At 37.2% G+C, this 14780-nt stretch overlaps 1 protein-coding gene across 3 annotated transcripts in view; it reads right to left on the reverse strand.

Annotated features, from left to right (window-relative positions):
* Positions 1-2658: 2658 nt before the first annotated feature.
* Positions 2659-14780, reverse strand: part of Hmt-1 (ABC transporter ATP-binding protein/permease Hmt-1) — a 28755-nt gene continuing 16633 nt past the window's right edge. For all 3 annotated transcript variants that reach the window (XM_067779691.1, XM_067779679.1, XM_067779685.1), the window contains 6 exons: positions 9379-9578; positions 9004-9320; positions 8535-8939; positions 8162-8337; positions 6665-7214; positions 2659-3532 (listed from right to left, as the gene is read on the reverse strand). In XM_067779691.1, the coding sequence (XP_067635792.1) occupies positions 2922-3532; positions 6665-7214; positions 8162-8337; positions 8535-8939; positions 9004-9320; positions 9379-9578 (2259 nt within the window). In that variant the 3' untranslated portion in view covers positions 2659-2921. The remainder of the gene's footprint in view (positions 3533-6664; positions 7215-8161; positions 8338-8534; positions 8940-9003; positions 9321-9378; positions 9579-14780) is intronic.

Raw genomic sequence — 14780 nt, forward strand, 5'->3', positions numbered from 1 at the left:
GCCATATAAATCGTTCCCGAGATGGTCGGGCCAGCACCTTAATGGTGCTGTGTTACCGGAGCGTATCGGATCTGTATCCGACAAAGGACCATCACATCCATAACATTCCCCAAAGCCTTCGGGGAGTAACCTAATCGCTACAACAACAACAACAACAACAACCTGGTGACTTGGGGCCTCAGAAGGGGTTTATCATCATTTGGGCCCGTATTACGTTATACGACCCGTGATCGAAACCCATTTTTAAATCACAATGGATTCCACAAATAGGTTGACAACTGCATAGTTATCGCTTGAGTGAAAATTGTTCTCATTCACTGATCGTAAGACGTAATACGGGCCCTGACTTGCATAAATCGGCATAAAACATGTAGGTCTCATCCCACCAATTTGTTGAAAAAATTAATTAACAGTTTTCAATTTGGTCGTCTAAAAAACTTATGGTAACATTCAATATATGTGCGGTCCCTTCAGGCCGGCAAGTTCATCGTAACTATGTGACGTTATTCACTTGACAGACGGTACCAAGTTAAGAAGTTGCGTGAGGTTAAAGCCCAACAGTAGCTGCACTTTGAGCAAGTGCTAATGTAATGTGAAGATTATGTTCAGTAAAAAGCAGGCATCCCACAGAAGTCTTGACTGAGATCTTCTGGCTGGTCTGCAAATTTTTCCAATGTGGGTCTCTGAGATGACCGACTGGTATGTAGCCTTATTTGTTGCCAGAAAAGTCTTATTTCCTTTCATCCAAAGTTCTAACTCGCCAACGATGGGCATCGTAGTGCATCCACCTGAGTATTCAATGGCATTACTTTGCCATGTAAATTTCGTGAGAAGAGTGACCGTCGACTTATTGGGATATAGTCTGAAATTAATTGAGGCGCAAAAGCGGCAGATCACATTTAGATAACTTTTTATTGTAGAACAGAGCTCATCAGGATTTGGATACCCGTTGTCATTACTAGGCAGCCTTATGCACATCAAAGCATTGCAACACCTTCTGAACGAAATGTGAGTTTTGATACGTTGAGACTGAACAAGAGCGGGGATGGGAATTTTTTCTTAATTTTGATGCGTCGTATCTGCATTCCACAAGCGCCTTCCGACAGTTCAGATAAGTTGCGGTTCACCTATTTACCCCAGAGGAAGCTGAGTTTTTAGCAGGAGCCTTACATCTAGAAGAAACCTTAGGTGGCTGATCTGTATCGTATACATAACTCGTCACGTAAAAACCTGGACTATCTTCCGGGTTTCTACCGGATGGTGAAAAGCGAACCGAAAAGAAGTGTTCACTGACAGAGAGTTCTTAATTGGATATGAACTCAGGGGCCGTATTGTAGCATACGATCATAGATACGATATGAAAGCAAATTATGTGATTCTTCAGTCATATAAGTTAAACGGGATTACTCTTTTTAGAACCAAAAGTACGTTGGAGCATATTGAAGTCATAATATATAGAAACACGTCGAACTGGTTGTAAAAATACCAAAAAAAAATCAATGCAGTGATAACGTTCAATTGCTCGTTCACATATATTATCATCCCTAATACCAATCAAGTACTACGATCACGTTTGTTATATTTCGAAAACCATGTTTTTACCAGAAGAGTCATACGATCACGGATGTTACGATTTGGCCCTAGGATGTTCCTTTTCTCAGGTCCAACTGATGGTCAACCAAGAAAATCCGTCTAACAGTCGTCTTGCATTGATATGATGCCATGGAAGCTGAGTATTTTTTGAACCCCCAGCGGGTTACGGGGCTTAGAATATAACCGCGGTAGGTATGCCTGTTGTAAGAAGTGACTAAAATACCAAATTGATTCAAGGGGTTGTGTAGCGCAACCCTCCCAAGAGGATGCCAGCGCAATATATAGCTTCACCAGCCCAATTATCAACCTCACCTACCCATGGCGAATCCTGTTTCATTAACAGGCGAGGCTCTGGCTACCCCGAACTCCTAATGAATCAAGGTGGTGGGAGGGCGGTATGGCCCAGAAGGTTTCATGTATTCATACCAAATCGTTCCCAAGATGGTCGGGCTAGTACCTTTATGGTGCTTGTTACCGGAACGTACCGGATCTGCATCCGGCAAAGGACCTACAACATCAATAACACTCCCCAAGGCCTCCGGGAAGTGTCCTTATCGCTACAACAACATTAATTTTTGAAATTGAAATGATTTGAACTCACGAAAGTCAGGTGGAAGCAGAGAAACATCAAGGACTCGTATTCGATCTGGGTATGGCGTTGTTGTTGGTCAACGATGAAAACACTCTTCAAAAGTTGTTGTTTTGGGGAGTGTCCTTATCGCTACAACAACAACCTTCGAGGATTGTTTTTATCTTTGAACAACAACATCGCCATACCCAGATCAATGTTGATGGTCCTCAGCTAGATATAGATCCAGTACGTACCGGCAACAAGTATTAGTCCGACCATCTCGAGAACGATTTAATAAGACCACACTGAACCCTCTAGGCCATAACGCACATCGATTTGATATGACAAAGTCAACCCTTCTAGGCCATCTTACCCCCACCCCCTAGTTCCGTGAGCCTCGCTTGCTAAATATGTGTATAATAAATTTGTAACAGGAACAGAACAGCCACATTCAGAATTAACTGAAATGAAAATTATAAGGAAACTAACAAATGTTTTAATCGAATTTCTTATTTATTAATTGCTATAATACGAATATAGCATTCTAATACATAGCTTCAAAATTTGCATTGTACAAACCGCAAACTGCATATCATATAACATTCCATTACACCATTCATAACAGTTTTTTATATACACAAGTAGAGGCACATACATGATTTTCAAGTCTACATATATACGCATAGATTTAAATTAAAAGAAAATTGGTATATCTTAGCACTTAGCCAATTGTGTCCCTTTGCATTTCAGCATATTTCTAACGCGCATCGCCGCCATGCGCATGCCCAGCACGTAAAACTGCATTGCCAGCAGCGCCTCTACCTGTACCACTACCATTTGCGCCATTAATTGTTCCATCTGTTTCATTATCACTTTCTAAATTTTTTAACTGTTGCATCCACATCTCAGCATAAACACCATCCTTGCGCTGCAAAAGTTCTTCGTGTCTACCGCGTTCTGCGATTGTACCATCCTTCAACACGAGTATCTCATCGGCATTTATAATTGTAGAAAGACGATGGGCAATTACAATTGTTGTACGATTAGCACAGACGCGCGATAATGCAGCCTGTATATTACGTTCTGTATTTGTATCGAGCGCTGAAGTAGCCTCATCTAGCAGCACTAGCACAGGCGCTTTGAGTAAGGTTCGTGCAATAGCGACACGTTGTTTTTCACCACCGCTCAAACGTAGACCACGTTCACCTACTTTCGTTTCATAGCCATCAGGGAAGCTTAAAATGCGTTCATGTATATCGGCCATATGTGCTGCTTCGTATACCTCATCGGCGCGTGCACCAATCTTGCCATATTCAATGTTATAATAAATTGTATTGTTGAAGAGTACAGTGTCTTGGGGCACAACACCTATGGGAAAAATACTTTATATAATTCAAAAATTTAACAGAGGAAATTAAAAGATGCATATGATTTGAAAAGTTTTACATCGTCTGCGTACATCAAGATTTTTGAATATTTAATTGTATTAGATATATCGTTTATGAACAACAAGAACAGAATCGGGCCAAGATGGCTGCCGTGAGGAACACCAGAAGAAGCATTGATGACCCCAGAAAGTGTATTTTTAAAGATTACTTTTTGCGTACGATTACCAAGATACGAAGAAATCCAACATATAAGACGGGGTTGAAAACCAAGTTGACAGAGCGTATGAATAAGTAATGGGTGTGATACTTTGTTGAAAACTTTACTGAAATCGGTGTAAATTACATCGGTGTCAAGGCCTTTTCTAAATCCATTACAAACGTGAGTGGTAAATTCCAGTAAATTGGTGATAGTTGATTTGCCCTTACAGAACCCATGTTGCGAGCTTGCAATTATGGGGGAAATAGAGAACGTTAGGTGGTGGGTAATAATAGCCTCAAATAACTTTGTGCTAGCGGATAAGTTTGCTATGCCCCTGTAATTTTCTTTTGAAGACCTGCTTCCATTTTTATGAAGCGGGATAAGAAAAGATTCCTTCCACATTGTTGGGAAAACGCCTTATATTACAGATAAATGAAATAAATCTGTTAGCGGCTGATAGATGTTTGCAGCACATTTTTTAAGAAAGTGTGTCGGGATCCTGTCAGGGCCGTATGTATATGATACGTATAAAGTTTTTAAATAATACATCTTCTGAAGATATAAATGGAGCTCTGATTGAATAACACGAATCAATATGGCATGGGTATTCATTAGGCGAAACGTTGGTCTCAATAGAGTAATTTGATTTGAAAAATTCCGCAAAGAAGCCGGCGATCTCTTGATCATCGCTGGAAATATCATCTTGGAATTTAATGGATGATGGAAACCCTTTCACCCTGCGTTTAGATCTTACGAATCCGTAAAACGCCTTCTTGTACCGAGTTATATTTCTTTTCATTTTACAAAGATAAGCTTTGTAACACTTTTCGTTCAATTGAAAATACTTGCAGCGTATAATCGAGTACTGTAAGTAATGGTTATGTAAACCCGTCTTTTTGAACAACTTGAAAGACCGAGACTTTTTAATCTTTAAAATTTTCAGCTCTTTAGTGAATCCATCTTGGCTTGTATCGGAATGTACATAAATCCGCTTAGGTACGTATTTTTCAAAAAGAGCGTAAATGGTATTGTAAAAGTGAGAAACGCTTTGCTCCACATCAGCATTAAATATTGGCCTCACTGTTCGAGATAAATCACGATTTAATTTTTTGAAATTGGCCTTCGTAAAGTCAAAGCGATAACAGGGGTTGTATCGTTTATTGCCGCAATTACGAGCACTACTTACCGCTTCGTAAACTATTTTGAGGGAAGGGTGGAAAGCATCTTCAGGTTCAATAATGGGTTCGCATCGACTAATGGAATATTTAGAGCCATTATCTACGAAGGCTAAATTTAATACTTTTCCGAATTTATTCGATTGGATGCTGATTTGTGGAAGGCACAGTTCAGCCATTCCGTCTAGAAATTCATTGTTGGAAGACTTTGATGAAACTGGTACGATATTAAAGTCAGAGATGCACCATGATATGTGCGGCATATTGAAGTCACCCAAGGCAATAATGGAATCGGAAGGCTTTAGCAGCGAATTAACAGTTTTTAGCAAGGACACATGATGCATATAAACGGACAGTTCAGAAGATGGCGGGATATAACAGACGGCTAAATAAATGAAGATATTTGCTAGTTGAGTGCGTATGCACAAGAACTCAGTCGTATCGATGGCGGGTACGCTAATCTCTTCAGATGGTATTGAAGAGTATACAGCAAGCAGAACTCCTCCTCCAACTCTGTTCAGGCGGTCATTTCTATATATTTGGTAGTCATTACAGAGGATCTCTGAATTAAAGACATGAAGTTTCAGCCAAGTTTCGGTAAAAGCATTTATATCGTAACTTAAGTTAAATGATTTTAAAAACAGTTCTGTTAATTTGGTGTTCAAGCCTCTAACATTTTGGTAAAATATATCTAAAGCAGATTTTACGTTCAGTTTTTGACTCAGTGTTATTAAGAGGGATCTTTGCTAAGTTTGGAACCCTCTTATTCCGCCTATATTCAAATTCTCGCACAAGTACCCCAGGGGGCCCAAAAATCGTTACTCAACATAGTGTAAAAATGTTCAATAGGTGCATCTAATCTAAAGGAAGATACGTTTCTTTCATAACTAAAATTAAATTTCCGAATTGTTACTGATCGGTTTTCCTTTTTGAGGAGATATACGATTTCAGATCCTCCTCAGTAGTATCCCTCTCGAATCTTGACACCAATATCGATTTTTTAACAGGGACTATAACCAACTTCCTAGTTCCAGGCTCAGTTGCCTGAGAACGGTTTGCAGGTTCAATATTTTTTCTAGTTGCTGGTTTTGTTAGAGGTGCGTTTGAAGTTAAAGGCTCTAGTGTAAGTGGACTTGGAGGAGATACTAAGTTTATTAATTCTATTGTGCTGGGTGCGGGAACGATTGGGTTCTGGTTGTTTTGAATGGGGTCTAGGGTCAGTACGCCAACCGAGACATCAGTTCGTTTTCGTTTGCTGTCACGGCTGTCGCTATTAGCATTAACTACTTAAGTGAGGAATCAAACGGTTTTAATGCAAAAAAAAAAAAAAATTATCAGAATTTTGAGTACCACTTATGGTATGCAGCCCTTTAGATATGGCCATAAAATTTCGTAATGCCTATTATTTAATTTCTTTGAGATAGGCAGGTCGGTTCTATTCGGCCTCCAAAGCAATGTTCATTCTATATCTACTTAATACTTCTATACTCATTTGTGCATTGTAAAGGCATAATCGCACAAAGATAGGTAAGACCCGTGCATATTAAAATTATTTTATGAAAAAATGGTTTCAAATTATTAAATTTAGATAAGAGGTTCGTGTTTGGCTTGAATATCAACAGGGTATAATTGAACGTACCATGTTATCCTGAGCATTTTCATCGGTATAGCTAGACTATTATTATTTTACAAATCACTGCTGCGTATCAAAAAATATAGTTTTTCATTCTCAACTCACCAATTGCCTTTCGCAAACTCTGCTGTTGTATTAATTTAATATTTTGTCCATCGATAAGCACCGCTCCCGATTGTGCATCATAGAAGCGGAATAACAAACGTACGATTGTACTTTTACCAGCACCAGACGGTCCTACAATTGCCACCGTTTTCCCAGGTGGCACCACGAAACTTACATTACGTAATACAATCTTTTGATGTGTGTAACCAAATGTAACATTCGAAAATTCAACACCAGCACCAGACGTTTGTAGTGGCACAGCACCAGGTGAATCAAATACTTCCTGTTCCTCTCTGAGTAGATCAAACATATTTTCCATATCAACGAAATTCTTTTGTATAGCACGATAGTAAGTGCCAAACCAATTCAATGGCATATACAAATCCATTAGGTAAGTGAAGAAGAGTACAAAATCGCCAACAGTAAGCGTTTGGTGATGTACAACCAAATAGACGCACAACATTGAGCCACAAAGTAAACCAAGACAGAGTATGATATTTTGTGATGTGTTAAGCATGTTTAGTGTTAACATTGAGAGAAATTCCTCTTTCTGTAAAAAAAGGAGATGCGTTTTATGTTAACTATAACTATAGCATTCGGTAGTTGAAGGAAGGCTCGCTCTTTCTCAGCTTGCAAGCTCGACAAGGTACACTTTATTTCTGTAAATAATTGAATTTACGGCAATATTAGCGTTTCTTTATGAATTCAATATAGCGACCAGCTACGAGATTTTGAACGTAATTTTGACGTAGCGTGTTTTTAGCTTAATTCCGTGCTTTCAAACCTGCAGCGAAGAGAGTGCGATGTAGTGCTTAGCGTTTGAATTATAACAATGAACAACACCTTCTTTGGTGGTGCAATAATTCTGGATAACCTTGAGTAAAAGATCGAGACCCATATTGTAAATGGACAAAATTGTTGTGCAGTATTAGGTAAATTGTCTTTGCTATCGTAATCTTTAATTTACAATATTTTCACTAGGAAAGCTTGCAGAAAAAATTTTTCAGCAAAGAACGTAAAAGACCACAGAGAATAAAAAATTGCATTAATTTTTGTTGACTTTTAGTAGCTTAACTTACAACTAATCGCGACATAACGAAAATGACTAAAATTGGCAAATAATGACGAAAAATCATTCCGAAATAATTCAAACAAATTTTGCAGGTTTCAAGTTTCCTGTTTTTTCGCGTTCTTGAAACAATGGTTTCTTCATAGAGCACCTTTAGTAAAATTTTCTTGCGCCCTTCAGTAACCACCGAAATGTCGCTTTATTCAAATAATACCGTTCCATTTAGCATTAAAATATTTCCCAAAAATCTTCGTAAATAATTTTTTCAACTTTTTCTATAATTCTTCGAGCATAGAAATTTGACCAAACAATGCAAATTGAGGGTTGAGGTTTTCGTATATCGGTGTAGATCTTCCAACCAGAATTGGAATTCAATTATGTATTCTTAATTTGTTGCACAGTTTAATCAAAAAAAAATTATAAGTTACCTGATACTTGATAATAGCTTTACGATATTCTTCAACTTCATATTGCTCAGCGCCATAATATTTTACTGTTTCAAAATTTATTAAGGAATCGACACTTCGTGCGCGTTGTTCATTATCAGCCAAATTCATGCGACGTTGATATTGCGTACGCCATTCAGTTACAAGAATAGTAGCCACTAAAAATGATATAAACTTATAAATTGGTTAAGCTATAATTAAATACACTATTATTTATATTATAACAACTTGGGAGCAACTTCCCCAGTACTTCGAAAATCTGATTTGAAGATTTTTCTATATGATTGAATCAACTTCAAATTTACTCTTCTCGGAACCCAAAAATTGTTACAAAGCTATCTTATACAACACTTACAAATATAAAGAAACATGGTAAGAAATACAATCAGCCCGAACCACCAATTGAAGGCATAAACGAAATACACCACCGCCACAAGTAAATCGATTATAGTTGGTGCAATCGAGAAAATAATATAATTTAATAAATTATTAATGGAATCAGTGCCACGGTCCATAATACGCAACACTTCGCCAGTTTTACGTTGCAAATGCCAACGCAATGATAGTTGATGTAAATGATTGAATAAATCTACTTCAATTTCGCGTGTTGTATATTGTTGCACACGTATCCACAGAAATGAGCGCAGATTATTAAAGAGACCCATAGTGCCAGTGCCACCGCCTTGAACAAAAGATAAGCCCACATAAATGAGTACGAAATCCCAGCGAAAAAGTATAGGCGGTATGGTGAGACTGTCAACTACAAAGACATTGAGTTCATTTATTAAGTCGGTGTATTCATAGTTAAAATATTAGACATTTACCCAATTTCTTTCGATAAATTGGTAAAAATAGTTTAATAACACGCCCAGAGATTAGCAAACCTATGCATGCAATAACAGCTAATTGCAGTAAAATATCTTTCTTGGGCCAAAGATATGGAAGTAGTTTGCGCATTTTTTTAAAAGCGTTACGAAAAGCGGAACCTTGCTGAATATTGCTATTACTGTTCTCAGTAGATGGTTCGTCGACTGGTGTATAGTGACGCATTATGCCTGGTGCTTTGAGGCCTAATATGAAGATGAGTAGCGAGCTAATGAAACGTGTAACAAATAAACCCATCTCAATTTGATCTTTATTGCTGTGAAAGAGGCAATTAAATATTATATAAAACAAATGCTGCAAATTAGAAGTCATACTTTTTAAGCCCGAACCACCAATCCTCATGCCTGAGATTTATAAATGCCAAGGATTCGTTAATAAAACATAAAGTCCAAAAAAGCAACAGTATAAGACCATGTCCACTTGTTGGAAGTGATGGCAATTGATAAAAACGCTCCTTTAGTATAATACATATTGAAAAAGGATAAGAAATGCAAACCAGTATGGTTGAGAGAATCTGAAATAAATGGGAAAAATTACAATAACAAATTATAACAAAATATTGTTAAAATGATTCCACTTAGATTGAATGATTGTTTAAGGTTTGAAATATTGTTGCATATTTCAAGGCGCAAGATTTGCTTTTCCCGACTTTATACTTTGAGCAATTTCTAGGCAATTTGAACAAAATTTTCAGTGCATTCCAAGGCATTTTTTAGAGTTTTCGTAAAATTCCTTATAGATCAAGAGCCCGTTGAAATTTCGTTAGTGCATACTTCCAACTGAAGCAGGATCGTTGGTCTATTATAAAACTTGAGTCATAGTGGCTTTAACAGATATCGTGCAAAAATTTTCCAGAAAAATAGACCTTTTTTCGTCATTTTATAAAGACTGATTTTCATATATGTGACCTGGAATCATGAAACGACCCTATTGTGCGAAAATACCGTTCTTAACTTTTTGAGTGATTCTTATACGAAATTTAACGCTCTTTCCAATGGAATAACCCGCAGTTTTCTATCCTTCTTCGTTTTTTCACAAATCCCTTTTCAATTTTTTTCGATCCATGCGCCACCTATCGGAACGTTTTTTATACCTTTCATGAACATGAAATGGTATATTAACTTTGGTCCGATGTTTGTAACGTTGAGAAATATAGAAGATAGACTCACCATTAAGTATACCGAATTGATCAGGGCGACGAACTGAGTTGATATAGCCATGTCCGTCTGTCTGTTTAAACGCAAACTAGTCCCTCAAATTTTGAGATATCTCAATGAAATTTGGCACAAGGATGTATTTTTGTATTATATTAGACATTTGTCGGATCTGGTAGGATCGGACTACTATAACATATATCTCCCATACAACCGATCGTTGAGATAAGTCGATTTTGGTCATTCCTGCCGCAATTTAGAAAGTATAAACGTGAAACTCGGTGATATATATTTTAATATATCATAGAAGAGTTTCTGAAAAAATCACTTTGATCGGAGCTATATATAGTATATATCCCATACAAACCGATCGTTCAGATAGAAAGATTTTTGGCAATTTCTCTCTTAATTTCCAATATAAAAACGTTAAACTTGGTGATATTTATTGTAATATATCATATCCTAATATATCATAGAAGGTTTCATGAAAAAATCACTTTGATCGGAGCTATATATTGTATATATCCCATACAACCGATCGTTCAGATAGAAAGATTTTTGGCAATTTCTCCCTTAATTTCCAATATAAAAACGTTAAATTTGGTGATATTTATTCTAATATATCATAGGTTTCATGAAAAAATCTTTTCGATCGGAGCTATATATAATATATATCCCATACAACCGATCGTTCAGATAGAAAGATTTTTAGCCATTACTAAGATTATTGTTCGGCATAGCCGAAGACAGTCCCGTCCTTACTTGTTTCTTATTATTGCATTGTCATCGGGTTCTGAACCGGGGATGATAAATGGACCTTTTCATTTTGTATCAAACGAGGGAAAAAAAATGTACCAAATCATCCAAAAATGTACCAAAAGTCTTCGGATGGAATTTGAACCAAACTAGAGTTATATTCTGCTTCTTTATCCAAAGACTGTTTTTAGTCAGTAAACTTTGTAACACAAATTAAAGGTAGTATAACAGGGAAATATGATTTATGAAGAAATACTTTTCCAGTAAAAATAATAAAAGACGATGAATTCGTGGCGGTTTTCGAAATGATACCATCGTGATGTTTCATTTCTAAATTGCACCGAGGCCTGCCGACCACCCAGATAATTTGCGGTCCACCTTTTAAGACATGGGGGAAGCGTAGACCCTTCCAGGTTTTGCAGTAACGTGCCATGGTTGACCGTATCAAAAGCTTTTGATAGGTCTAGCGCAACGAGTACTGTTCTATGGTGGGGGTTTTGATGTAAGCCGCAATTTATCTGGGTGCTGATGGCATTTAGCGCGGTGGTGGTACTATGGAGTTTTCTGAAGCCATGCTGATGGCAGGATAGCTGCAAATTTGCTTTGAAGTAGGGGAGCAAAATGGCTCCAAGCGTCTTGGCTACTGGCGATAGGAGATATATCAGGCGATATGACTCTCCTATGTTAGCGGGTCTCCCAGGCTTTAGTAGCGGGACCACCTTGGCCATTTTCCATTTTTCGGATATTTAAAAGGTGGAAAGAGACAGGTTGAAGACATGTGACAAATATTTGAAACCCTCTTACCTAGGCTTTTAAGCATCGGCATGGCTATGCCGTCTGGACCCACTGCTTTGGATGGTTTAGCATGACCGATGGCATCCTCAACCTCATTGGGTGTGATGGTAATTGGTGACGCCCTGAATTTATGTTTATGTGCGTGTCTGTTGGCCCTCCGTCTTTGTCGACCGTAGAATGCATTATATATTGTAGGCAGAAAGCGCTTGCGCATTTTTTCGCATCCGACAGCACTTTATCGCCAAAGGCGATGGAAACTTTGTCATTGTGCCTAGACGGATTCGATAGGAACTTTACGGTGGACCAAAGTTTACCTACACCGGCAGAGAGGTTACAACCGCTTAGGTGCCCCTCCCATTTCGCCCGCTTGTGTTCATCCACAAGCAATCTGATGCGTTGGTTTATATCCCTTATTTGGGGGTGGCCGGGATCTAGTTGTCTTATAAGGTCACGTTCTCTCGCTAAATTTGCGGCCTCCGCTGGGAAGTGGGGCCGAATTTCGGGAATTCTACCGGCGGGAATGAAACGAGCCGAGGCGGATTCAATGACCTTGCGGAAAGCACGCTCCCCTTGGCGGGCATCAGTCGGGATAGGGAGGGCCTCAAAGCGGTTGTCTGTAAAGGATTTGTATTCGTCCCACTTTCCTTTTTTAAAGTAGACTACGAAACGCCCTTGGGCGTGAATAGCAAGGAGCCACAAAAGATTTATAAAAGTTATGTGGACGCCGGGTTTTGGGGTCAAGCCCAGAACAACCATCCCTTACACGAGACACACTGACAAGAGTATGACCGTCCTAAAAAGATTCTTTTCCGGCAGATGCAGCAAAACCATTTCTCAGGACCGGGGTCAGGAGACGGACCCGGATTGGGTTCGATACCTTCCCGGAGCAAGAAAATATGGAACAGTCCCGCTGCAAGGAGCTGCTGGGAGGACGACAATTTGTGGGAGGGACGCAACAAATTAAATGGGGTTACACTGAAATGACAGTCCTTGGTCGGGAAAAATCCCGAGTCGTTGCGGTACATAGAACCGACTGCCTTGGGAAGCGTAAATGTTTCTTTCTTTCTTTTCAGTTTCTCTTAGAAAAACATAATAATTGAATATTTAATTATTATAACCCGGTGTTAAGCTCATGAATTCTTAATAATAAATAATAAAATAAGTTTATCGATTGAAGCGTACAATTATGTAATACGTACATATATAAAAACATTTCTTTATTGAGTACCAGTAAGGAACATAAAATTAATATTAAAAAAAAAATAAAAATGCTGCATTCAATGCAAAAACATTTAATAAAAACATTTTAGGTACAAAAGATTTAGATTCAGGTATAAAAGTTGACAAATTGTCGCCTAGATCTATACTAATAACTCATGTTTCAATCACTACATTAACAGTTCTTCTTTGCGTTCTTTAAATACCTCAGTTGACAAAAATCTTTTTTTCGTATCTACACATATTATGACAACCATTGTTAGTTGATTTCATCAAGTCTTTAGTTTTTATTAAATTCGAAACCGTGTTTGTTTCAATTCTATTTCTATACATAGTTTTAATAAAATTTTGTATAGAAAATATTTTTCTACGTTTGTGGATGAATGTGGAATCGACAATACGCCTTGAACTATTCTATAAATATTGGAAAAGATTTGCGCATTTAATTAATTTTTAACTGATCTTAATTCTTCCCAAAAGCTGCATATATTTAAATTCTTGAATTTTTTAAGGCTCTCATTCTCTGCTAAAGCCCTAAATTCAGAATTAATTTTCTCTATTTTATAAAATTCAGATTTCGGAAACAAGTGCATAACTAAAGGCACAATACTATTTGTTTCACCGCTTAAAATACTTTCTGGTGAAAGTTTTGCAGGCCACAACAAAGTTTTATCATTCAAATTTATTTTCATAAAAAATTACTACAAAATTGTATATAAAATCGTTTAGCACAGCTCTTAAGTATGTGTACGTCATCTTTTTCGAAAATGTTGTTTGATAGAATAATATCCACATTAACACCGCAGTAAACTTCATCTGAGGTTAAGTGATTTTCGTCTGTATCAATATTTAAAATCGAAATAGGACTGGAGTCTAAGGCTGGGTGCGAGTTCAACTAAATTTTAGGTACCTAAACTAATATTCCACTGGAACTTTCCAGCACTGCAATAATTTAGGAAAAAGCTGTCAAAACTGTGCGAGTTGATTTGAAAACCTAAATTGTTTATTTCTGCTAAGAAAATAATAGCAATACGGGAAATTTTGGAATTTCGACGAAACATTTTTATTGAGCTCAAGGCCGGTTTTCAATAAAACAAATAAATATGTTATTGCTTTAATTTATTTTTACTCAATATTTCGAATTCAGTCTGAATTCATCATCAGGAGCTAGAAATACACAAAACGAAAAAAGGCCTTTTTTATTCACAAACAAACAATTTTTAAAACAAAACATCGCTACTTACTTCTTCAACTGTGATTAGAAGACTAAATCGTTTATCACTAATTATATGTAACAAAGGTATTGAACATAATAAAACAGAAAATATAAACAAACTAAAGAACAGTTTTTGTAAACAAAAATATTGGAAAACATCAATACATAAGACGGCAAAACAGTAACGATTCAGCTGATCATCCTAGCGTTGGTGTTGTTGTCTCCAAGACGATGGTGTAAATATGCATGTACATCCCTACATATACATATGTATATGTTTATGAAAAATGCATTAGGGGTGTCTGTTGTTTTTTTATAAGGTTGCGGTATGCATATGCACAACTAGAAGTGTCGGATTTGAAATTAATTTTCTTGTCATTAGGTGTGTCTACTATATGTAACATTTCTAAAATTAATCTTTTGTTGTAATTTTTCTCTTCTTCCAAGACGGTGACATTTTCGAAGTCCGGGTAATGCCCTGTATCTCTACAATGTGATGTTAAAGCTGTTTTGTTGGCCGAAAAATTATTCCTTAATTTTATATTTGATTTGTGAGCGGATATCCTTGTCTTAAGTT

The sequence above is a fragment of the Eurosta solidaginis genome, chromosome 1 (genome assembly GCF_040869045.1).
Source record: "Eurosta solidaginis isolate ZX-2024a chromosome 1, ASM4086904v1, whole genome shotgun sequence".
Taxonomy (NCBI): domain Eukaryota; kingdom Metazoa; phylum Arthropoda; class Insecta; order Diptera; family Tephritidae; genus Eurosta; species Eurosta solidaginis.